Raw genomic sequence first — 26,944 nt, 5'->3', positions numbered from 1 at the left:
AAAAATGTATTTTTCCCACTAAAATTTTCTTAAGTATTATTTTAAACACATCTTGAACAGAATTGGAATTTTAAGACTGGGCAATCTACTTCCATAAAAACTTACCACCTTGGAAACCCAATGGGAGTCACTGTGAGTCAGAATAGACTGATGGAAGTTTTTTGTTTTTTTTTTAATTCCCTGTGCACCCAATTCTGTATGATGCAAGAACCCCTTGCCCCTGAAAAATTGGGGGAGGGAGCATAAAATTCAGCATGTAGAAAGCCCGTTCTCATATAGTTTCTGTCATTTTTTGGGGGCTCAATTCCTTCCCTAAAGTGCTAAACAAAATGGCAAAATAAGTAATTTCACACTTGCCATTATTTTCCTGTGTGTAATAAATCCTTTGCACATGATATAGCAAAAACTAGCATCAGGCTTTTGAAGATGGAAGAAACGTATTCTTATCTTCCCCCAACTGTGGGCTCAAATGTATATCAAAGGAAATTTCAAATAGGGTTCTCAAACTCAAATGCCCTCTTGGCAAGTAACAATAAATACCAGTCCAGGCAGAGACATTCCATAGTTGAAGAATGTTTTTGTGCCCCCACCCGAGAAGGGACAGCAGCCTTAGACACAATGGTTGTTGCCAAGGAGCAATGATAGCCCAAGAGCCCCAGTATCTCAAGAAATACTGGAAAACAGGATTTTCAAGTACAAGTTCTCCATTTAAAAATACTGCTCAATTTTTAAACCACTCTTCAGAACTTACAACATACGTCTGTGAGTTGGACAGAGTTGGGAAGGTCTTGTTTTGAGACCTTTGCCTAATTAGAATGTTGAGAGAAAAGCCACAGCAAGAGGCACATCTGCTGGGTATTTACCTGTGAGCTCCCTTTTTATGTTAGGAAGGTTGGCTGGACAGGAGTTGCTGATGGTCAGGTTTGGAGGTGGTAAGCCTTGGTTACCGTAAAGGTCAATCAAATTACCAGAGACAGGTAACTAGACAGAGAAAAACAATAACAGAAATGAATTGTTAAATAATCCCTAAGTGACTCAGAAAAAAAAAAAAAAAAAAAAAACCCACATATTATTGAAGACTTTATTTAAGGGAAATTATTTCATGTAAAAAGTCATTTTTTAAAATAGGAAAACAAGATATATTTACATGTGATTTATTCTCAGAAATGAAAAGTAGAGGTATATGGTCTTCTTAACTAATTCCCTTGGGAGAAGAAAGAAGGCGGTGTCTCATACCCATAAAATGGTTACAGTAGCTGGCTTATGAGTTTACTCTGAACATGAAGATAGTAGATAGCATGAACACACTATCTAGCATATATAGTAGCATCTAGGAGATAGTCAATGCTGTTTTCAGTTGCTGTCAAGTAGATTCCAACTCATGGTGAACCTCAGTGCATACAGCAGAGCTGCAATCTATCAGGACGGCAAAGTGACTCTTAGGAAGCAGATCACCAGACCTTATTGCCAAGGCATCTCTGGGTGGGTCCGATCGCCAGCTTTTCGGTCAGTAGTCTATCGTTTAACCATTTGTGCTATCTAGGGATTCCTTAGGTGTTCAATAGAAGTTGGCTATGATCTGGAGGGACCAGACCATGGAGAAGGACATCATGCTTGGTAAAGTAGAGAGAGGGTCAGTGAAAGGAGGAAGATACTCAATGAGATGGACTGACACAGTGGCTGCAACAATGGGCTCAAACATGGCAACAATTGTGAGGACGGCGGAGGACTGAGCAGCGTTTTGTTCCATTGTACACAGACTGCTGTGAGTCAGAATCAATGCAACAACACCAACATTAAAAAACAGGATTCTCTATGGGATGACCTTTTCAAACAAATCAGGTTTTTCACCAAAGTCAATTTCCTTCCTTTCTTCTCTCCTCTTTCTTTCTTCTTCTTCTTCTTTTTTTTTTTTTAGAAGGAAAAGCAATTAAAAATGTTTCCTTACTGGAAAACAAATCATTTCCTCATTGAAAAATAAAACTATTTTCTTGAAACTGAAGTATTTCATAAAGCCACAAGAGGGAGCCTGCTGACTTCAATAAAAATCTCTCTCTCTCTCTCTCTCTCTCTCTCTCTCACACACACACACACACACACACACACACAACTATCCCAAGCTAGCTTAACAAATGTATTCTCTAGGTCTGAACTTAATATTTTAAATTAATGCATTTTTTTCTCTCTATAGCTTTCTTTTTTTTTTTTTGTATATATATATATATATATGTTCCTTTTAAATAGTCCATTGAAGCAGTTTCACACTCTAATTTTTGTAGACATAAAAGGTCCAAGACATCTTCTCTACATCTAAGAAAAGTAAACTTAGACAGCATTTATGTGTGACTAAAATGTACAATGCCCGAGAGGGATCTACTGAAGGTTACTACCACATTTGTCGTTATTGTTGTTAGTTGCTACAAAGTCGATTCTGGCTCTTGGTGAAACCATGTGTGCAGAGTTGAACCGCTCCATAGAGTTTCAAGGCTGTGACCTTTTGGAAGCAGACTGCCAGGCTTGTCTTCTGGGTGGGTTCAAACCTTACAGCTAGTAGTCAAGTACTTAAATTTGTCTGTGTACTGCAATACAGCACCTTTCATTTCTCAAAGGGCCTCAAATATACGGGGGGAAATATACCATGAAATAAAGGTGGACACAAATGTGTTTCCCTTCACTGGCAACCATCAGCCATCTATTACTATGATGACTTTTATATAAATGCCTATGAACTAAGCCCTTTGTTACAGAGCAAGCGAGAACAAGAGAGCCAGAGAGAGAGAGAGAGAGAGAGAGAGAATCGAGAGACTGAGAGACTTTCTGGCTAAATTAATATTTGCTCTTACATGATTTTGGGGAAGTGGGTATGGAAGGACAGACAAATCAGCAGAGTATACCAGTCTGACCCCCAAACACACATAAACATACATTGTGGTCATTTTAAATGCCCTTTAGTCATCCTTGAAGGCCTCTAGGTAAGGAAATGATAAAAAGTGACTTTGATTATTAGCAATCATTTCACTAAGTGGTTTTATTTGAAATAAGTCACCTTCTCAAGGTCAGTCTTGCCCTGTGTATGTTCAGTTGTATTCCTGTCCAACTTAACACAAAGTAAAAGGCAGGCAAATGTTTCAAATAGCACGGTAAAGAGCCAGACAGGCAAAACTGGGACATCTGGTAAAGCCCTCTCAAGTTCAAAGCTTTATTCTCTTATCTTTCTGGAGTTGCAGGTTTTAGGAATTCTGGGTATTGATGAAGGAACTCTGGTGGTACAGTGGTTAAGGCTTTTAGCTGCTAACCAAGTTTGGTAGTTCAAACCCACCAGCCACTCCATAGGAGAAAGATGAAGCAATCTGCTCCCATAAAGTTTTGGAAACCCTGTGGGGGCTGCTATGACTAAAACCGACTCAATGGCAGCAAGTCTGGTTTGGGTATTGAGGAACTAAGACTATGACTTAAAAATTCAATGCAATTATTCCTATAGCTCTAGAAAGGCAAATCATATATTATGTTTTCATAAGCAAATTCTATGTAAAGGACACTATTGTGTTATGATCTTTGTTCGGGGTAAATCTAACAGGCAAGTAACTTACAAACTTCTAGGTCATTCAGTGGATCTACACTGGATATATGTGTGATTATAAGCTTGTCCAAGACAGGAACATATTCTAAAGAAAGCTATTATGTGTACCTATACTTACTGAATTTAGAATCAGAGAGAGAGAGAAACAGAGAAACACAGGGGAAAAGAATCAGAAACTGGGAATGAGACAGAGATAAAGACACAAGGGGGAGGTGGGGATATCGGAAGGGAGACACACACATACACGGGAGGAGAGAGATGAAGAGACAGAAGGGGAGAGATGAGGGCAGACTCAGAGAGAAATTAAGTGGGAAGGAGTTAACTGCAGAGAGAAGGAGCCTGGTAGCACAATGGTTAAGTGCTAGGCAGTTCTACTCTCTCCTATGTGGTTGATATGAGTTGGAACTGCCTTTTGGGCAAGGGATTTGTTTTGTTTTGCTTTGTTTTTAACTGCAGAGAGGATCACTGTGATTGGCATGGATATTGACAGCAGAGCTCACAAATAAGGGAGATGCATTAAAATCTTTATAACAAGATGCCTCATTGGGCACTCAGCTGAAGTCAGATATCATTACTTCCAATTGGAAAAGCAGCTTAGAGCCCTCTGTTTACTTCTCTAAAAGATTTCCTGCTTTGGTTACTGATTGGGAGTGGGCAGCATAGAGCCCACAAGAGTATTTTTACAGAGAAAACTTTATTTTGCAGGTACTTACTCTGGGCCAGGCACAGAACTAAAAAGGCATTTTATGTATTACCTTACAATTTTACAAAAAGAAAAGTTAACATCTTTTGCAATGTCTGTGGGAGGCTCATGCTCTGTATTATCAGCAGTGTTAGGCGAAGTATCAATGTGCTAGGAGTCCTAGAGTGACACAAATGGTTAAGGCTGGGCTACTACCCAAAAGGCTGGTGGTTCAAATATAGCCAGCGGCACCATGGAAGGAAGGCCTGGAGATCTTCTGAAAGATCACAGCCACTGAAAACCCTATTCTACACACAAAGGGACCCTATGAGACAGAAGTTAGCAGCAACTGGTTTTGTGTTTTGCTTTTATCAACGTGCCAAATGAGAAATGGCAACTTTCAATTCATTCCCAACCAGACCTAAGAAAATAAAAATCCATTTGCTCACTTGTCAAATGTGGATACTCCAATCCAAAAATTAATAGTACAGTGATTTACAGCCCGGTCTTAGGAATTAGAGACCTGTGTTAAAATCCTGTCTCTGTTATTGGCCTGCTGTGTAATATCAAGCAAATTTCCTAAACTCTCTGAGCTTTGATGTCCCCAAATGAAAAGTGACCACCATATCATCTACCTCACACAGGGTTTTCTAAGAATTAAAACTAATTTCTAAAATTAAAGGAGATAAGTAGGTAAACACATCAATTGCTATTTAATTGATCAGTAAGTGATAGCTGCTATTATTAGTGATGCTATTATTTTCTAGAAAGTTGAGAGGAGATGGACACTACATTGTATTCCCACTCCATAGTTTGACAGTAGAGTTAATTTGCACTCCGATCAACAACACTACGTGCCATGTTAATTACCAAGTATCACGGCTGCATCGCAGACCTGTGCAAACCTACGCACAGCAAGGAAGGAATCTGAAGGGCTACAGAGATCACTCATTCTCCTAAATCAGTGGGTCTCTACTGGAGAGTGATTTTTCCCCCTCCCTCAGGGAGCATTTGTCTTGGTTATCACAACTAGTGTGTGAAGGGGGTGCTACTGGCATCTAGTAGGTAGAGGCCAGGGATGCTGCTAACATTCTGCAATGTACAGGAAAGCCCAACAACAAAGAATCACCCAGCCCCAAACATCCAAAGTATTGGGGTTGAGAAACCCTGTCCTAGTAGCAGCTGTGTTCTTTGTATCAATGGCTGTTACTTGTTGAAGCTACTAAATGGACAGCTGATTAAAATAATATAGCTTTCTAATTATAAATCAGTACACATGTTAAGTGTTAGTATACAAATTAAGAAAACATTCTGTGGTTCCCCTTCTGGGTTGGGGTAGAAAAAAACACACAAAACAAACCAAAATAATGTCTTTGGGGCTAAAGGAAAGGAAGAAATATCTGCTGTTAACGTGGATGCTTTGCTTCCTTCCTGGCTTTTTTATCCAGCACATTAACCTGATGGACAAGATTCCATGGATGCTTCCAGAATGCAAGCTGGACAATGGCCTGATGAAAGCCAATCTAACTGGCACAAATAAAGAAAAGGTAGACACTTCTTGGGTCTGGGCCCTGAACTTGGTCTGAATTGCGTTCTTCAATGTTCTGCTCCACCAAAATGAATATTTTCCCAAGTAAATGATAACTGTAAAATGTTATTTTTTTTTTTCTCTCTGGATGGTCCCCTTCACTGAGTATCAATTGAGCACTGTTTCTACGAGTAAACTGGGACTTTTATGCATTGTCTGTGAGGGTACAAGAAGGCCCTTGTGCTCTCAGAATAGTTATTTCTAGACTTCAATTCCCTTAGGATAGTTTCCTCTCTAAGTGTTCCTTCCACTTTTTTTTAAGTAGTTAACTTGAAAGAAAGTATTTCAAAGAATCAAATGAAATGGGGAAAAAAATGACTAATATTAAGAACATTAAGTTTAAAGTTTACTGTGGGAAAAAAATTAAAATGTTAATAAGGTGTATTAGCTTTGGTATTTAATTTTGACAAATAAAACTTAAGTTTATCAAGAATAATAGCTAGAAAACCACAGTGAGACAGCACTTCACATCCACTAGGATGGTTAAGGAACCCTTGAGCTGTACAAACAGTTAACATTCTCAGCTGCTAACTGAAAGGCTGGAGGATCAAGTCCAGCCACAGACACCTCAGAAGAAAGGCCTGGCAATCTACTTCCAAAAAATCAGCCACTGTAACTCGATAAAGCAACAACAGCAACTCAAAAGGTTAAATGAGAAGCTTAGGGGGCAGTGGGTTTTTGTTGATGATGGTGAAAAAATTTGGGAAAGGATACTGAGAAAGATGGTACAACCTGAAGAACGTAACCCATGTCACAGATTTGTACGAGTAGAAATTGTTGAATTTATGTTTTGCTGTGTATCTTTGTCAAAAACAAAATTATAAAAAAAGAATAGCTAGTACCTAACATTTACTGAGAGTTTATCAGAGCAGAGCTCCTGTTCTATGTGCTTTTGGTGGATCAGCTATTGTAATCCTCACATTAACCCTATTGTACTCACTGGCTCGAGTTGATTCGACTCATAGCAACCCCTCCTTGGGTTTCCAAGGCCGTATCTCTACAGAAGTAGATTGCCCAACCTTCCTTCTGAGGTGTGGCTGATGGGTTTGAACCGACAGCCTTCTGGTTAGCAGTCAGATGCCTTAAGTAGATGCTATTATTATTCCCACTTTACAGATGAAGAAACTGAGACAGACAGGTCAAATAACCCACTCAACATTATGCATCAAATTCAGATATCTGGTGCAGAGTCTGTGATCCTATCCATTAGGCTATACTGTCTTTCTCTTAAGAGTGAAATGCTGAAGAGTCCTGTCCAGAGAGGAATCTGATGGGTTCATGCTTGGTCTTTTCTGGAGTGGAAACAGAGGAGAGAGATGGATGCCAGAACAAAATTAGTGACTTCTGAGGATGGCTATAGGCTACTCCTCTCCAGGGCGGGACTTCATTCAACTCTGCCAACGGGATCTTTACTATCTGGGAATTCTCCTGAGATGGCCTCTCTGCTCCTGCATCATCCTTCTCCACTTAAAGGCTAAACTGGTCTCCCCTTTCAGATTAGAAAATCCCATGAGAACAGGAAGCATTCTTACTCATCTCAGAACCCCTCATCTCTGAAACCCTCACCAAGTGCCGGTCACATATTAGGTATTTAACAAATGCTATATCAATCTTAAAAATAATTAAGGAACATTCAGATAATGAAGGAATGTGACAGTGACTCTAATGCAGATGGTCTGAGGAAATAAGAGGATGAAGTTGAAAGGAGAGAAGCATGCGGGGTCATAACAACTGTCTTCATAAGGGCTGTCATGAGGAAACGGTCTCCATGAAGCAGAACTGAGAGTCATCCCTGGAGCTTACAGACAAAATTACTGTGAAGAATATCTTGATTATCAAGTGTGACGTTATTCGAATATAAGGAGATCTGGTAGTGCAGTAGTTAAAGTTTTTCACTACTAATCAAAGGTCAGTTGTTTGAACCTACCAGTCACTTGCCTGGAGAAAGATGAGGCCATCTGCTTCTTGAAGATTTACAGCCTTGAAACCATACAGGGCAGTTCTACTCTACTCATCCTATAGGGTCACTATGAATAACAATCAACTCGCTGGCAGTGGGTTTGGTTGTTGTTTTATTCTAACATAGATTTTGACATATTATAGGTGCTCCACGAATAGCAACTGAATAAACAAATGCTATCAAAATTACCTGATATTACACTCAATAAATTACACTTGTTGTTGTTGTTATATGCTGTCGAGTCGGCCCCGACTCACAGCTACCCCTCCTTGGGTTTCCGAGGCAGTATCACTACGGAAGTAGGATTGCCCAACCTTTCTTCCGAGGAGTGGCCGGTGGGTTTGAACCGCCAGCCTTCTGGTTAGCAGTCAAGTGCCTTAGGCACTATGCTACCAGAGCTCCTAAATTACACTTAGGAATTCAAATAATTTTATTGAGTATAAAATGTTTCCAATGATAAATGCTACATGTACCTTCTCAAGTGAGATGACTGTGTGAGGGAGGTCCAATTATCAGTACTGTTTTACAGGTGGGGAAATGCAGGGCTTCAAGAAGCCAAGTAACATGCATGGTCACAGAGTACACAGCAGACTGAGGATTTGAACCCAGGTCTGACAGTATGTCTTCAGCTCCTAATTGATGTGTTTTATTGTTTCCCTACTATATTAATAAGGAGTCTGGTGGTCTGGTGGTGCAGTGGCTAACTGTTCGGCTACTACCCGAAAGGTCAGGGGTTTACCAGCCGCTCCATGAAAGAAAAACCCTTTGATCTGCTCTCATAAATACTACAGCCTAGGAAACTTTATGAGGCAGTTCTACTCTGTCACATTGGCTCACTATGAGTCAAAATCGATTCAGTGGCACACAACAACAACAGGGCATTAATGCCCACCCTTCATTGGAGGTATTCAAGAAGCCGGATGACGAATATTTTTATGGGGGTTATGGAGGACATACAAGAAGAGGTCAATGCCTTGAGGACTGGATTGGATCAGATTACTTCTGAGGACCTTACTTGTGCAAAATGAAAAATAAAAAAAAAAAAGCAATGACTTTACAAAACCATGTCCACTCTATAATCCTCTTGAGTGTGTGCAGGTAGTTATTTGGTACCAATCCAAATGTGTGCAGGTAGTTAAAATGACCACTCTCAAAGCAAAGTTCTTTTGAGAGGACTAGGCCACTGATAATTAATGCTGCTGGGACAGTGAACGCCTTGTAAATATATCCATTTCTTTGGGTCTATTTACAGATTCCCTAGTGCAAGCTTCCCCCAGAGTTTTGCTCATGTTCATCCTAGGATTTTGACTGCTGACAAGTGTAGTCAGTCTCATGGGATGCACAGAGTTGGAAGCAGAGGGGTTCCAAGGAAGCCAACCAAGGGCTCAAAGTAAGTGAGGAAGGCTTGGCATGGAAGCATTTTTCAGAACGGCAGAACATGTGGTTCTTTCTAAATCAGAGGCTGAGTTTAAATGGGTGGAAAGGAGACAAAAGCTAAAGATCCCAGAATAAGTTTTGCCCTTTCAAGGGCAGTGCTCATCCTTCATGACTACAAGTAATGAACTTAAAGAATTGAGCAAAGACAGGGAAAAAGAAAAAAAAAAAGGAAGGGGCTAATGATAAAAACTCAATTTACAAAGGATAATCATATAAGTTAAACACTATCTTGTTCTCTGGCCAAGGAAATTTATAATTGGATGTTGTTCTTTAAACACTGGTTATTAAAGAATATGGTGTCTCAAGGCATTGCTCTCATAGGAAAGAATAGAAGTAGACTAAGCATTCCAAGACTTACTGGGAAGTCCTGGCTCTGATAATGTGATCTTGGGCAACACTATCTATCTTTCGTAATTATAAAGCTGCAGATGACAAGACCAGCCCACCCTGGATCAAAGGATTATTATAAGGACCATAGTAAGAAAGATTTTGGTAGAACAGTTACATGCCACACAAATATAAAGATTCGAGCAAAATAAACAATACAGGTTAAGGCTCCAAAGTATACAAAGAAATGAGTAGTAACATACAAGAACAAAACTTACCTGGTTTATTAAATAAAATTGGAATAAAACTGAAGAAGGATAACCTCAGTTTCTGTCCATCACCCGTGATAAACTGCATTAATTTTTTTCAGGCCAACTAGAATACCACTGTCAACAGTATAATCAATAGCATTTCCATGGTTGCAGTGCACTAAATTGACCATTAGATGTCAGGGGAAATTGGTGGGCCCACCAGCCACTCCTTGGAAGGAAGATTGGGCAATCCTACTTCCGTAGTGATACTGCCTCGGAAACCCAAGGAGGGGTCGCTATGAGTCGGGGCCGACTCGACGGCAAATAACAAACAAAAACAAGGTTCTCTGAAAGTGGACTGGGATTCCAGGGAACATAAACCTTTTAAAGGAGTTCACTGACACACATTCATGTGAGAGTCTTAACTTCTGGTGTCAAAGTCACTTATTTGTATTCCTGAGATGATGCTCCATTTTATTAATAATAAATTCCTCACTGAATCAGTAGGAAAGTTAAATTACAAGCTGAGGAAAAGTGGGAGAACATTGGAATTAAGCAAAAAAGAAAGAAAGCCATCAATACCGTATTTGCCATTTGCAAGGCAGGATCCATCAAGCCAAGGATTTCTTCATTATAACTTGATTCTAGGCTAATGATGTCATCTATTACATCATCCATCTGTAAAAGAAAAAGGCAATGAAAGTAAGCAAAAATTGTGTAAAGTAACCCAGACAGAAGCGCAGGGTCCCTTTTTACTCAAAGCAATAATGCCCTTCAGTTAAGATTCTAAGAAGTAGCTTTCCCCTTCCCCAAAAAACAAGAATATTTTTGAAGATCCTTAACACAAGTGAGTGATGAGAATGGCATTTACAGCCAGCTTTCAGTGAGTGCCTAATAGGTGCCAGGCACTGGGCTCAGGGTTTTTCATGAGTAAAGTTATTTACCCTGACAATGAGCCTACCAGAGTAGGCACTACTATTACACAATTTTCTAGATGAGATAAATGCTATGCCAACAGATAAAGCACCCTGCCCAAACTAACCCATTACAAGAAGGGTCGGAGCTACCATTTGAACGCATTCTCTCAACTAGTATGCTAAACTACCTCCCTACACAGAAAAGATGAAGTAGGAAATTGTTTATCTTGAATGTTAGCTGCTATTTCCTTTTTCTCTCTAAAGACTGTCCCACCATCTGCTTCCTATGTGTCCTTGGAGTAGAGAAATGCAGTTGGTAATTCAGCCCTTTGCTCCCATGGGAGTGTGTGGGGCACTGTGGCTCCCAGGCCACTGGCTAGCCCTGCATAGATGTCACAGTGACTTGTAAAATAAGCTTCTCCTTGTACAGCTGCCAGTGTACTGGCATAATCTCCAAGGAGTATACCAGGACTAGGTTATCATTACAGTTGTGGGGTTGACATTCCCACTAGATCAATTTTATTCCTGAAGTACCAAAACATCAGTTATGATAATAAACAATGGTGATTACATGTGCATTGCAGCAGTAGCAAAGACAAGACTGTGAAAACATTTCTTTGTAAACACTTAACTTAGCTGAGATGGTGTGTGTGTGTGTGTGTGTGTGCACATGCTTAGGTCTTAATAATGTTTCGTAAGCAAACAGTGACATTTCAGAACTCAGAAGGACACACCTCTGTGTCTTCTTGCCAGCTCCACTAAAGAGGACAGGCACTGAAGTCATGGGGAAATGGCTGGAATCCTGGCTCTCCCAGTTTCTAAATTAAAGACAAAGTATCTAATCTTCAAGGACCTGAGTGGTGGGGGTCAGTCAATACTTACTGCCTTATTAGATTCCTGTGAGTATTTCAGGATACACTGCGTGAAGTGCTCACAGTGCACCAATGCAGTAAACACCCAATAAATGGTATGTTTAAGTTACCCCTCAGAACTAGAGGCCAGCTGTGAATCACTGCTACCAGCACTGTTTATTACTTTCCATTTCTAGGTACATTGGTTTTACTTGTTTTTAAGAGGAAATAATTTTCTAATTGAGTGGACAACAGGCAAATGGGCCAGGGGACTTGTAAACAACCTTTCATTTTCAAGTATTAATTTTGTTTTTAGGGGAATAAAATTGGTGTGACAGAATCTTTAAAATATTTTCTTTTTTCTCTTATGGTAAAAGTAATGTAAGTTGATAAGAAATACAGACAAGCAAGACAAAAATATTTTTGTTGCTTATCATTTTTCTCAAATGCACACACACACATACACATTTACTATATAAATAATTAGTAAATGGATATAGAATATATATCCATTAAAAGGGCAATTATAAGAGAATCTTTAATGACTTGTGAAAATGTCCAGGAAATATTAAATTTAAAAACATTTCAAAATACATGCTCCATGAGATATCATTTTGTAAAACAATATACACATCATAGATATGCACATCTTGGTTTTAACAAAATTCTAGGAAATTTGCTGCCTTAAAATTTGCATAGCACACATGAATGGCAGTATTTAATGAAGTCCAGCATTTTGTCATTTATTTATTAAAATGTATGTATTTGATGCATTTTTTAATGACTTATCCCAACTTAGGGGAAAACAAATGCATCTTAAGTTTAATTTTCCTAGTAATTATTTAATCATGAGACGCTATGAAGAAAACGACCATGTTCACAGCCTCCTCTACTAAAAAAGAAATCAATGGGGGAAAAGAAAAGAAAAGAAAAAAAAAAAACTCCTTAAGTCATCAGGAAGGTGTGATCAGCAACAAATATAGATTCTCATTATAAAGTGTTACATCCTTGGGCTGCCAAGTCATTTAATACCTGCATGCAAGACGCTCGGGAATGCGTGTTCATACTCGGGCACTCACTCTCTGCCCTGGTTTGCTCTTCAAACTTATAAAATCCCTGCAAAGACACAAGCCAAACAAACAAAAAAAAAAACCCCATGATTTGGACTTGCAAGTTACTTCTCAATGACTGTTCACAAGAGGCCGATAGCACAGCAACAAGCTGAACTAAGCTTTCAAACAAAGTGGAATCTGACTGAGAGAAGACATAATGAATGAAGAACTTCCATCAAATCATCTTGAAAAAAATGACAAACGTGGACAGGGTAAAATATGGTGGTTGGTTTTGACATAGGGGAAAAGAGTCAGACTAGAAATGAAAATCAACCAAACTTTACAAGTCACCTCTGAAACCACAGATATTTCAGAGTACATAAAATTCTGTTAAAAAGAGATGCATCATCTCATAATTTGGAAATAACAGGTATTAAATCATGAGTCTTCTCCAAGGTATTTTTACGTTCCAAATTTTGATACAGCAATTAGCTTAAAGGTGTGTTTGCATCTCATCTCCAATCCAGCCATTAAAAAAAAAGCAGATTCAACAGGGAGTGGCAATTTTATCATGAAAATGAATGAAACCTTTGCATTTCTGTTAAATTCTCATCTGCTATATTATCCAAATCCATCCATGCACATCCTGTGTGTTTTTTGGGTTTTATTTTGCCCCACAACTCAGGGAGAAATAAAAATAATATTCCAGACATTCACAACAAGCGGAACTTCTAACCGCCTGCCCCACACCTTTTCTATTTTTGCTTTTCCTTTTCCACCTTCCCTTCTCCTCTCTCTGCATTTTCACTGCTTTGTAAACTGAAAGGCATTTCTGAAGAGAAGACAGCATTCAGCTAATGAAGGAGAAACTAGTTGAGAGAGAAAGCGTCCTTGCCTCCAAGTTCCACTAGGAATGGGCCAGGTTTCCCTCTTATACCATGAACTCGATAACCCAGGGACGGCGATAAGAGGTTGAGGGTGGCCACGCTGTCAAATCTGAGACAAAGACCAGTAAAAGTGGCCATGTATGTCAACTATAGAGTCCATGGTTAAATGCGGAATGATATCCAACAGACAGTCATTTAGTTTTAAGAAAACAGGAGAGGAGAGGAGACATGAATTACCTCTTTTTCACAGTTGGAGTTAAGTGTAAGCATAGCCATGGGGCTGTTGGGTGCGCTGCTCCCGGGCACAGGTGGCATGACATGATCGCCAGGCTGGTTTGGACATGGCAAGCTCAGGACTTGGTTGGCATGTTTATTTGCTAAAGTGGTAGAAAGGTACTGCTTTACCTGCTGCCTTTGGGCTTGCTGTATGTGGTACTTGGTGGGGTTTTCAAGGTGGGTCTGCACCTGAACACAGCCACAGAAAGAAGAGAGACAGGGTTGTTATTTTATTTATTTATTTTTTTAGTTTCCTGCAGCTCTCTACAGGTACAAACATGAGAATGACCAATCCACCATCAAAATAAATTAGTAAGTAATAAATTAGTTAATGTACCAGGTACCATGCCTGGATAGATTTTGATATTACTGAAGTTTAAAGTTCACCTCTCAGGATTTGTCATGATACTCTGCCATTTTTTTTTTCCTGCTACTTAACGGCATATCTCTTCAAAATTCTGTGCCCTTCTTCCCATGTCTAGTAATCAAAAGTCTGCAACTATATGTAGCCAGAAATTCCCCAAACACACCTGAAAGGGTTTATTAAGATCAAAACAAGAAAAGGGAACATAACTCAATTTATTTCACTTTCTTTGGTAAAAAGCATAATTTTCTATTAAAAAACAAAAACAAAAAAACTCCTTAAGAACCAACTGTAAAACGGCTGTCAAAAATAACAGAAACATTCTGATGGTAAAATCACCTAGCTGTGGATTAACTCTTCTCACTTTCATTTGGTTTAATTTGGTTGAATGATTATTCAACATTAAGAGAAAACTCAATGTAAAAAGCAATTCCACCCTAAGCAGTTTCTTTCAAACACATAACCCTTACACGTACGTATTTTAAAAGGTATGATTAACAAACCACCAGGATATTTGTCACCCTTGCTTGAAAACATGATTACAGAATTAGAAATGCTTCTTTTTTCAAATCAAAGATACTGTTTAAAGCTACTTTTTTCTTAATTAAATTTTATGAGCTATTAATAGCAGCTGATAGAACACTGCAACACACTGGGGAAAAAAGGAAAACCATATTAATATTTACTTTGTTCCAAACTACATTGAATTTACTTCTCAAAGCATCAAACAATAAACAGCATTAAAATTATACACTTGTACTTATTGAAAACAATGTATCTATTCCAAACATATATGAAAGTGATGTCCTCAATTTACTGCATTGTTTCAGAGACTGAATATAAATAAAGCTCACCTGATAGTGATTATATTCTAGCATTTCCAGCATCACAACGTCTTAGGTGGCCCAATCCAGCAAGAAACGGTAGACAACTCACTCCCTCTACTTTCCCTAATTCCAATTCAAAGACTGAGTGGCATAGAAAAGGCACTATAAACAAGGTATCCCGAGATACCACCGGAAACTTTATCACAGCAGCCCTGCTTATAATAACCTTAGCTAATTAGTTATGCATGTAAGAAAAAAAAAAAATGCTCACACAAGGGTGTTTTTTTTTTTTTTTCCCCAGGAAGCCCTGCGAGTTAGGCTTAAATATTGATATCAATTTTGTCCCCTGGCTTGACGTCATGCTTTTTTCATAAATATAAAAGAACCTTTTAAAGTGATGAGCTATCAAAGTCAAACTCACTGTCAGATCAAGGCCAATTCACTATTCATCTTTAGTTCCAGTAGTATTAATAGACAATGGTATTTCTCTTTCAGCAATAGGTTAAGAACTGGATGCTCCCTTTGGAGAAGATATCGCCTAAAAGCTACCATTACATCTGAGACTTTTCTAACGACCAATAAGTCTGCCACTTCCGACTGCAGGAAGACCATCTTTTAGTATGGAGGAGCCTCTTTATTCTTTCCAAGTTCAAGACCCTCATCTTGCATCCTGATCTCAATATACATTGTATTCTCTGCTGGATGGATATGTAACGTGCCTACTAACCTCGCAACGGACAGAGAGGAGCTATTCTAAACAGAATGGAGGAAAACTACACACACACACACACACACACACTTTTATGCGAATAATGTAGGCATTATATGTTTTTGCGGACTGCAGATACCCCCAGATGTTATTTTCATAAGCGCATTACACCAGTATTTTTACATTGCTTACTTTAATTTCAAATTTTTTTCTGTCCAACAGATTTAATGTTACAATAAAACTGATCTCATGGAAACTTCATTTAAGGTAAGTATGTTCCTAAACCAAGTACAGCTAATGGTGAACTGAATGGGCTTGTGATGGAAATGAGGCACCATGTTGAAACCAGAATATGATTGTATGAAAAGCTGGAAATCAGTAAGAAAGAAATGATCCTAGGTCTTAAGTACAAGAAGATGTTGTTTATATTTTATAGCTTTCATAAATTTTAAAGTGAAGCATAATTTTTGATAATCAATGTCCTTGAAATCAACAAATATAAGTCACCAGAAGAAACTGTGCTTTCACCTTAAAATAGGGCAATTTTGTTTATTCCTTCATTATCATCATCAGACTTCTGGAACCCTTCAAAGTCAGCTCCTTCATCACTATTATCTTGAAATATCTCAGAACTGCCTGCAGATGCTCTTCTGTAACTCCTAAACTGATGTCATCATTATCACTGTCTTCAGCATCTTCATCTTCAACATTGGTATTCTGCTGATACACAATCCTAGACTTTCTGAAGCTGTTGTAGATAGTTGCTGGGGTTATTTTCCCCTAAGCAGAACCTGTCAAAAAACAAACAAACAAACAAACAAACTCACTGCCACTGAGTCAGTTCGACTCATAGCGACCCCTCCTTGGGTTTCCAAGGCAGGACCTCTATGGAAGTAGATTGCCCAATCTTGCTTCCAAGGAGTGACTGGTGGGTTTGAACCACCAGCCTTCTAGTTAGCAGTCAAATGCCTTAGGCACTATGCCACCAGAGCTAATGTCACCTGCTTCAATTGTCCTGATGGTTTCATCTTATGAATCTCAAACTGCATCCATTCATCTCATTCTTTTTCATGAAAGTCTTGAACGAGTGGTTGACCACTATACATAGTAGTGGAAGCTTGCAGGTAAGGCCACTAGGTATGACTGCTATATGGGCACCAGTTGAGTTAATATAATTTTGAATGCGTTTTTCTTTGTAAGCAGCCATGACATTGAAAATTAGTAAAAATTTTCTTCAAAAAGAAACCCCCCCATGGGAGGGGAGGGAACATTGCAAAAATAAAAATAAAATGAAAAATTATAAAGAAAGAAGAATCCCCCTTGCCTGGCCCAATAATATTTACCTACCTATACTCTGATAACATCACAGTCCATCCATCCCTTCTTATTTATAATGAACAACTACATTTATGGGCAGTTTTTCACAGGGCATCTTAACTCTCTTGAAAATCACCATTGGCTTTAGTTTCACTCCACTCACAGTGCAACCAAGGACTGTAGTGAAGCAAACACTCTCATGCCCACTGGTTATAATGGGTAGTTCTTTTTAGTTTAAGTAGTTATAGTCCTGGTGGCTAGAAATGTCAAAAGACATAAAACCCTCATCCATATGCATTACATCCACTGCAAAGATACAGAGTTCAGAATTTTCTTTGGTGATGAATTCATGGATGTTGACCATCTTTTGCTCCCAATCATGTGGAAGCTGCTGGCATATGGTGGTTCTCATTATCACGGAAAGGCCATTCCTTTTCATGAATTTAGAAATCTAGATGAAACCTGCCTTGAAATCTAGGATTGCTCTTTCATTTACCAGAAGCTTCACTTTGACCTGAATTGAGATAGTAGAGACAACTTGATTCTGTTCCCTTAATGAAATAATCCACTCTTTCAGTGCATTCTCCAGCATAGGCCATTTTACTTACGGCCCATGATAAGCACATTTTTGCACATTCAATCTCTGCAGCTCCTTTTTCTTCTTTCTCCATTTATGAATGTACAACTTTCCAATCTTAAACTCTTCTGCTGTTGCTCTGTTGCTTGTTTCTTTAGCCTTCATAATGACTGTCAGTTAGAAGTTGGCAGTGTAGGTCCTGTATTTAATTTCTGACATGATCCTGAAGGCTCTCTAAGATTTATATTTATAAACTGAGAAAACGAACACAATATAATCAGTAACTGGCTGGTTCTATGAAGAGATTGTAAAATTCAAATGTGAGGTGTACAAGCAGCAAGTGTCTTTTTATATGCGTGAAAGTATATGACTAAAGTGACTTGTGATCAGACATTGGTTCTAATAAGACATAATTAGACTATGAAATAAGCAGACTTAACATAATTTAGTGGTTTCACTTGAGATGATCTGATAAGGTTTTCACATTCAATTACTGAGCCTACAGTCATCCTGTATCAGCTATGCTTTGTTTACTCCTCCAATTAAAAGCCAAAGTTGGAAGACCACTGTGATAATTATGTCAATGCAGACTGAATCCAGATTCCTTTTGATAGCTACTTGATGCCATTTATGCCAGTGTAGGCTTTGCTTGTTTATACTTCCAACTGACACACATAATTTGTGGACCAGTTCCAACTGATGACTCAAAATCAATAACAATATAATTATCAACTTAAATTAATGGAAACATAGTTTCAATTGTTTATTTTCTATTTCCAGAGGTACTACCAAACTTGGTCTATGACTTCTTGACCATGGTTTATATCTTCACTATGCAAATATGATGAGAAGAACATTTTCAGATTATTGAATTAGGGTGAATGAGGCTAAAATTCACTTCTGGAAATGTCACGAGACATGTGCAGTATATGCACACGAACACTATGCCAGAACTCTTTTACACAAATCTTGTCATTTGCGTGTGTTATATGCGTGTGTTATTTACATGGACACACTATTTGTAAAAAATATGGACACACATATGTATATGTGTATATATCTATATAAATAAACAAACAAAACAAACTCACTGCCATGGAGTCAGTTCCGACTCACAGCGATCTCTCCTTTGGTTTCCTAGGCTGCATCTCTACGGAAGTAGATCGCTCAATCTTCCTTCTGAGGAGTGGCTGGTGAGTTTGAACCGCCAGCCTTTTTGTTAGTAGTCAAATGCCTTAGGCACTACGCCACCATATACATATATATATACATATATATTTATATATACAAATAAACACACAAGAACGGATGTATTTTTAGCTGGGAAGTAAGAAAGAAATGTCTCTCCAATTTAACCTCCAAATTAGGAAACATGAAAAATATTACTGAAAATCTTTTAACATAATTCACAGGACTAAACCCACTGCCATTGAGTAGGGTCTGACTCATAGTGACCCCTCCTTGGGTTTCCCAGGTGGTATCACTGTGGAAGTAGATTACCCAACGTTCCTTCCGAGGAGTGGCTGGTGCGTTTGAACCACTAGCTTTCTGGTTAGCAGTCAAATGCCTTAAGCACCATACCACCAGTTACCATACACACACCTGGGGGTTCATATAATCATTAATTTTCTCATTCCATTATTTACTATCATTACATGCTAAACATTGTGCATGGCACAGAATATACATTGTAAACAAGGAGATAGGATTATCAGCTTGATGGAGCTTATAGTCTGGGCAGTGAAGCAAAAGAAGAAAAAAAGCAAACAAATGCATAAAATTACGATAAACACTTTGTAGTCAGTGTTGAAATGGAAAAATACTTCCATTGTAAATATTTGAAATTTAATAATTTTATCTAAATGTCCTAGGTATGAACCCCCTTAGGTTGACAATCTCAAATTGTTTCAAATGACTGATCTAACATGTACACTGAGGTTCTCAGAGACATTTTAAGTTTCATAAAGGGTCCAGACACGATAATGATGAGGACAATAGACATTACTAAAATAAACATAAAATGAGGGCAATGAGTGTAATGTGCTTATTTCACTATTACACTAAAAAAAGACATGGCTACACATTTAAAAATAAACGTTAATTCACTGGCAGATCCTTATTCTTTAATGAATCAGAATTTTATGCTTTAGTAAGAAAAGATGCAACTTGCTCTCTATTTGGAATCATCAGTGAGGTCTTTACTACATCCAGGTTTGGGTAAATAGAATGGAATGTATTTTGCTCTTTTAACATCAGTATCTTTTCAGTCTACAAGTTAAGTTTAGAACAGATGGTCCATGAACATGTAGTAGACAGAACATTTTCAACTGTTTCAAATGCAAGCCCAAGCCCAATGCCACTGAGTCGATTACAGCTCATAGCAACCCCCATTGGGTTGCCAAGGTGGTAAATTGTTATAGAAGTAAACTGCCCTATCTGCCTTCTGTGGAGTGGCTGATGGGTTTGAACCACCAATCTTATGGTTAGCACTCAAATGCCTTAGGCACTGTACCACCAGAGCTCCTAAGAACATGAGATGGGTAACATGAGATGGTGATGGCTATGGAAAACTAGAAGACATGTTTCTCACCTAAAAGGAACAGGTGCTATATAAACTGCAGTTGATTGTGGCCATGTGGAAATATATATACGGTTTAGATAGATCTTCCCATTTTTTGAGGGAAGCTGGTAATATGAACTTTTTTTTTAAGTGACCTCTCCCAGTTTAAAAAAGTGACATGGAGTTGTTTTGTTTTTCACATTGTATAAGCCAAATCCCATAACGTGAGTTCAGCCCATAAACCATTAGAACATAGTCTTTGTGTTACACCGTCCACAAGGATAATCTTCATATTCTCATTCCTGGAGGGGGTTGGGGATTGTGGCCTAGGTTCTGAACAGAAGTTCCTCTTCTGATAAGCCCGCATCAAAATCTAGGTGATTCCTACTGCTTCTGTGAGAGACAGTGGCAGCACCTGACAGCAGTCAGCAGAGTTGTTAAGAACATGAAACTTAGGTTCGACTTCGGGCTTTATCTTTTATTCCCTTTGTGACCTTTTGCAACTCGGCTAATTTTTCCAGTCCTCGTGTGCACAATGAGGATGATAACAGAGCCTGTTTCATAGCGTTGGTTGTCTTAGCATTAAATGAGATCATATCTCTAATGGGCTTAGCAAAGTATCTAAAGTTGGAGTTCTCAAACATTTTTATGTCAACTTTTACACTCTTAAAATGTATTGTTTGTGTGTGTCAATCTATCAATATTTACCATATTGGTAATTAAAACCAAGAAATGCTTAAAAATCAAGATTACATATATGCACATAGTCTATTAGCTGTGAGCACAATAACATCTTAACAGGTCACACTGCCTTTGAAAAACTCCCCTGTATGCTTGTGAGATAAGAAGGAAAAGGGCAAAAAAACATCTTAGTATTATTATGAAAATGGTTTTGAGCTAAGAGAACCTCTCAAAGGGTCATGGAGACCCCGAGGGCTCTCTGAACCCACTTTGAGAACTGCTCATCTCGAACACAGTGTGTACTGCAGAATCATCACCACACCATCCTGACTGCATCACTTCACCACAATGTATCAATGAATGACATACCTCTGGATGCCTTGCTTCCTTCATTCAGAAAATGCTAAGATGAAGATGACCTGACCTAATGTCTACATGGCATTACTGTGAGCCTTTATAGCTCTTTGACAATTTTTAAATCAGCATAAATACAAAACATAATTTTCGATCTTCCTAAATTATAGCTTTTCTGTTAATGACTTATCCTTTGTTAATTTTTAAATATCCAATCAAACAAGCATGCAAATGAATTTACAAATATGCAGCATTAAAGACAACACAAATTCATGCTGTTTACATGTTTTTGACCTTCAAACAAACCACACCGGTCATGAAATTCACGTAACAAAAGTTAAATTATTGCTGACCACTTGAGGCACAGAGCACAAAATAAAGCCAGAATATGTTGGGCTCTATCAAAATTCAGCATTTATTGATACAATTTATTTCACACAAACATAGTATTTGTATGACCATCTTAGTTAAAAGGCAAAAATCCAAAAGCTTTGAAACTTTTCTTCCTCATTACTGTGACTATCTTTTTTTGCTCTTTCCTTTCTTCATTCAGATAATGGAGTGATAGCAGGACAAGTGGAATGGATCACTTCCTCACTATCACACTTAATTTTGCCACTTCCAGCGTAACACTGACAGGGTATTTTCTATTACTTTTCTATTACTTTTCATTCCCGGGGCACATCACATGCCAGTGTAAGATGGTGGCTGGAGATACTACCATCTTGGCTGACAACAGTATTCATGGTGGAGAAAGAATATCCATCTGATGTCAACTGTTCTACTCCTCTGATATCTGTGAGCCAGAATTTAAATAGAATCAAGTGATGATTCCCATAATATCTTTAATTTCTAAGTGATTTTATTATTTTAACAAGCAACAAGGTGCTCATATTTCTCATGCTTAGAAAGATAAATTTGTCCTCTCGTTCAGTAAGTTTAAGGAAAATTAAGAGCATAATAATCCAATCAATTACTGTTCACCACCATTCCTGCAGCACCCAACTTTTCATACTGTTTTAAATGGCAATTTATAAAGCCAATTATGCAACCATAATCCCTGAAAGAAAATACTAAAACAGAAAAAACTGACTTTTTAAAATGATTTCAGCAAAATTACGTCTGATAGGTACCAAGGTTATTTTCAGTCTCACAGTTATAGCATTCCCACAAAAAAATACAACAAAGCCACAAGCCAAGAACATACATTCTCAAATATAGTCTTATATTCTGTACAATTTGCACAAAGTTCTTTATTCAGTAGAGGCCTGATATAAATTAACAAAAATAAATAAATAAGAACAACTAGGATATGACTTCTGCCCTAAAGGAGACGAATCAAAATCAGATGCAACCAAAAGCAAAACCAAAAGCAAAAAATAAAGAATACTTAAATAACCAATAAAGAAAGGTTAAACGTGACTAAGGCTGATATTCCAAGGCCTTTTCCCTGTAACAGCCAAACCCGGCCTGCTGCCTGGGTTTGTACAGCCTGTGAGGTAAGAATGGTTTTTTCCATATTATTTACAGATCATATGTGGTCTCCATTATTTCTTTCCTTGAAACTAAACTGACCGCCACTGAGTCAATTCTGACTCATAATGACCCCCATTGAGTTTCCAAGGCAGTAAATCTTTACAGAAGTAGATTGCCTCAACTTCCTTCCGTGGAATACCTGGTGGGTTTGAACCACCAACCGTCTGGTTAGCAGTCAAATGCCTAATGTTGATCAGTTTTGATCCAGGACTTTAAATGAGTAAAGAGGGAAAGATAAAAAGTGTAAACGCAGAGGTGTACTCACATTACTTTATGCGTACACACCCAACTATGTATTAATTTATATAACTTATATATTGGTCTGCAATCTTTCATACCACTTTCTGTCAAATTTTTTCATAGGACCATCAGCATTCTGAATTCTAAGAGACAGCAAATCTACTTTTCCAAATTTTAATATTTTAATAAACTAGACTAGTCCTACCAAAGGTGACATAGTGCCTAAGGTACATGACTACTAACCAGAAGGCTGGTGGTTCAAACCCACCAGCCACTCCTCAGAAGGAAAACTGGGCAATCTACTTCCATAGAGATACCGCCTCGGAAAACCAAGGAGAGGTCACTCTGAGTCAGATCTAACTCGACGGCAGTGAGTTTGGTTTTGGTTTATTTAGTTCTACCAAAACTTTCCCAAGTCCTTTATCCTTAGCTAATGACCTGTAAAACAGTGTGTTTATTGTAAACTGCAAGGCTGGCATACTTTCGTTTTAAAAAGACATATTTAGCAGTTTCAGGAAAAGGAAAAAAAAGAAAAAAAGTATTTTGATAAGAAAATTTCAAATACATACCTTCTCTTTTTCTCTCTTAGGTAAAAACAAGTCAAAGACCATGAGTATAAAAAGAACATCAAGTTTTTATTTCTGCCAGATAGAAGTGGGAGAGATTTAAGAGATTAAGGCTTACAGCGTATTTATAATCCAAGAACAAAAACGCCACTTTGAGAATTCAGTTCCTATGGGGGAAGAAGCAGCAAACCTCCATAAACCTAATCCATCTTTCACTTTAAACCATGCATTCAGAGGTCCTGTGCACTGTGAATGGTATTAATCATTATGTACAGATATGCCATATTAAATAGCTAGGTTTCTTAAAATATTATTGTTGTTGTTGTTATATGCCATTGAGTCGGATCCGACTCATAGCAACCTCTCCTTGGGTTTCTGAGGCAGTATCACTACGGAAGTAGATTGCCCAACCTTCCTTCCAAGGACTGGCTGGTGGGCTTGAACTGCCAGCCTTCTGGTTAGCAGTCAAGTGCCTTAGGCACTACGCTATATAGAATTAACATTCATTTATTCATGATTGTCACTATGTGCCAGACACCATGCATTTTATACTCACTCCTGGCTTAGGACAATTCAAAATAAAACTAAGAAGGAATTCATTGACTTGGATAACTGCTTAAGACATTCTGGAAAGCTTATTCACACAGTTTTTTTTTTTTTTTTTTTTTAAAGTTTGATGACAAACTTCTGAGTGAATACAGAAGCAATTGTTAAAGAGATCTGATTTTGATAGCTTTAATCTTTTATTTTGAGTCCTTGCTATGTGAAACTATATCCAACTGTCTTCTTGCCATACATAGAAAACTAATAAAGAATTGGACGCCAACTTTAATAGGCATACAAATAAAATGTAGAGTGTGATTTCATAGTCTGAAGCAAGTCCAAGATCCTGCATTTCTAATAAATTCCTAGATGAGCTGTTGCTGGTGTATGGTCCACACTACATCTGGAGTAACAAGTCTTTACTACCCTCTCATATGGAATTCTACTCCTACTAAGCAAGGTCACCATTCATTTAACATATATTTCTTGAATATCAACTAGGTGACAGGCAACTGCCCTAATCTTAAATAAGATGTTTGAAGACTGCCTTACAGAGAAGGTGACATTTAAGCACAGACTTGAAATTGCTGAGGGAGTGAAATATGCAGTTATTTACGGGCAGAATATCCCAGCAAAGCCCAAAAGGCCCTTAGCTATGAACAAGCCTGCCATGTTCAAGTAACCATAAACCTCTCCAAAAAAAAATCAAACTAGTTGCCAGTGAGTCTATGCCGACTCATGGTGACCTCTTGTATTGCAGAGTAGAACTCAGCACCACAGGGTTTTCAAGGCTCTGAGCTTAAAAAAGTAGATCACTAGGCCTTTCTTCTGAGACACCTCATGGCAGGATCAAAGCAACAATTTTTGAGTTAGTAGTCCCATGCTTAACTGGTTACACCACCCAGGGACTCCAAGGGAACAGCAGGAGGTTCTTAAGACATTTTGTTTACTAGGCTTCTGATTTACCACACTCATCTGGTTTTCCTCTTACTTCTCTGGTCATTTCTTCTCAGTCTCCTTTGATAGTTCTCTTCTCTTCTTCCCCTCTTAAATGTCCGAGTGCTTCAAGGCTCAGAGTGTGATCTTCTCTACCGACACTCAGGGTCTTGGTGATATTGTATTACCCAGTCTCATGGATTTAAATGCCCCAGCTCAGGCTTCTCCAAGTTCTAGACTCATAGATCTGATTGTCTAACTAACATCATCCTTAGAAAGATAGAAGCCATCTCAAATTTAGTATGTCTATCATCCCCTCCAAACCAATTCCTTCTACTGTCTTCTCAACCTAAGTAATTAGCAACTCTACCCTTCCACTAGGTAGAAACACATCAAACAGCCATTTCTGTAGGTAAATAAACCATTCAAACTAGCCGATCAAGCACAAAAGCATAGTTATCTCATAGCTATCTTTTATTCACACCCTACATTCATTCCATTAATAAATAATGGCTCCATTTTCAGAATACATTGGACCAATTCTCACCACCTTTACTATTACCACCTGGTTTAAGCCATCATCTTTTCTCATTGGATTACTGAAAAAGTCTCCTACTTTAGTCTTCTATATGTTTCTGTCGTAGTTCTCTTAGAGGCTATGTCATTACAGTGATTAGAGTGACACTTGTGAAATATATCATGTCACATCACTTTTCTATAAAATAAAACAACTCTGTAATGGCTTCTTTTCTACTTGTGAACAAAAATCAGGAAATGTATGTGTCAGGTTGTATCCTTTCACAATACTTACTCAATCTGTATGCTGAGCAAATAATCCTAGAAGCTGTACTACATGAAGAAGAATGCGGAATCAGGACTGGAGGGAGATTCATTAACAACCTGTGATATGCAATGTACCAAATGTAAGTGATCAACACGGTGACATCGAGGAAGAGGAAGACACAGAGATACACATGGCATGTACAGTACCGCATTGTCAGTGATGGCACGCATTGATCTATGGGTGGACAGATGAGTGGACAGCCTGAATGATCAGGTATGTCTAGGCAGGGGGTAGTGTGCCCATGATCATGTATAGGGTTACCAGACAATTTTTCTACATGCCTATTTGTATCTGCTTTAAGAATGTCCAGGTGGAGATAGATTGACACAATGTCTGCAACATGGGTTCAAACATAGCAACAATTGTAAGGCTGGCACAGGACTGGGCAATGTTTCATTCTGCTGTATATAAGGTCACCATGAGTCAGAACTGATTCTATAGCACCAAACAAGATAAAAAACAAGTACACTTAGAAAGCCAAATTAAACAGACATTCTCAGATGTTGTGGGTGAGAAAATAAATCAGGAGAAATTGAATAAAAAAGTAAAAATAAACTGACATAAACTTGTAAAAGGTTCCTTCATGTTCTACTAGCAATGATATTTTCATGAACTTTTTTAAGGCAATCATTAGATATGGGAGCAAAGATTTAGATCCAAAGATGTTCATCAGAGCATTATCTATAACAGGGGCAGGCAAACCAGAGGTACTGCCATTTATTTCTATAAATAAAGTTTTATTGGAACTCAGCTACATCCACTATCCTTGCCTACTTTTGAGCTAAAACAGTAGCACAGCAGACTTGAATAACAGACCGTATGGCAGAAAAGCCTAAAATATTTACACCTGGCCCTTTACAGAAAAAGTTTGCCAACCACTAATTTCTAATAACAAAAAATTATAAATAGGTTTCAAGATGGCAGACTAGGCAGAAAGACTGCACAGACCCTCTTCAACAAAGAAAAGGGAAACCAATTAACACAGACACAGAAAATAATCTTGGACCCCTGAGCCTTAAAGGGAAGGATATAGAAGTAGACTAAACCCCAACTAGCAGAAGAATTTGTGTGAAAATACCAAA

General features: G+C 38.2%; 1 protein-coding gene across 1 annotated transcript in view; it reads right to left on the bottom strand.

Annotated features, from left to right (window-relative positions):
- The window catches only part of MITF (melanocyte inducing transcription factor), a 334,743-nt gene that overhangs the window by 17,872 nt on the left and 289,927 nt on the right, over positions 1 to 26,944 (bottom strand). Inside the window, exons 3-6 of the mRNA XM_007946066.2 lie at positions 13,770 to 13,997; positions 12,626 to 12,709; positions 10,408 to 10,503; positions 864 to 981 (exon numbers count right to left, since the gene is read on the bottom strand). Coding sequence (XP_007944257.1) covers positions 864 to 981; positions 10,408 to 10,503; positions 12,626 to 12,709; positions 13,770 to 13,997 — 526 coding nt within the window. The remainder of the gene's footprint in view (positions 1 to 863; positions 982 to 10,407; positions 10,504 to 12,625; positions 12,710 to 13,769; positions 13,998 to 26,944) is intronic.

Source organism: Orycteropus afer, unplaced genomic scaffold (genome assembly GCF_000298275.1).
Source record: "Orycteropus afer afer isolate SDZICR_OR568_19922 unplaced genomic scaffold, OryAfe1.0 scaffold00149, whole genome shotgun sequence".
In the NCBI taxonomy this organism is placed as follows: domain Eukaryota; kingdom Metazoa; phylum Chordata; class Mammalia; order Tubulidentata; family Orycteropodidae; genus Orycteropus; species Orycteropus afer.
The sequence above is the reverse complement of the archived record's forward strand: the minus strand, read 5'-3'. Positions and strand labels throughout refer to the sequence as shown.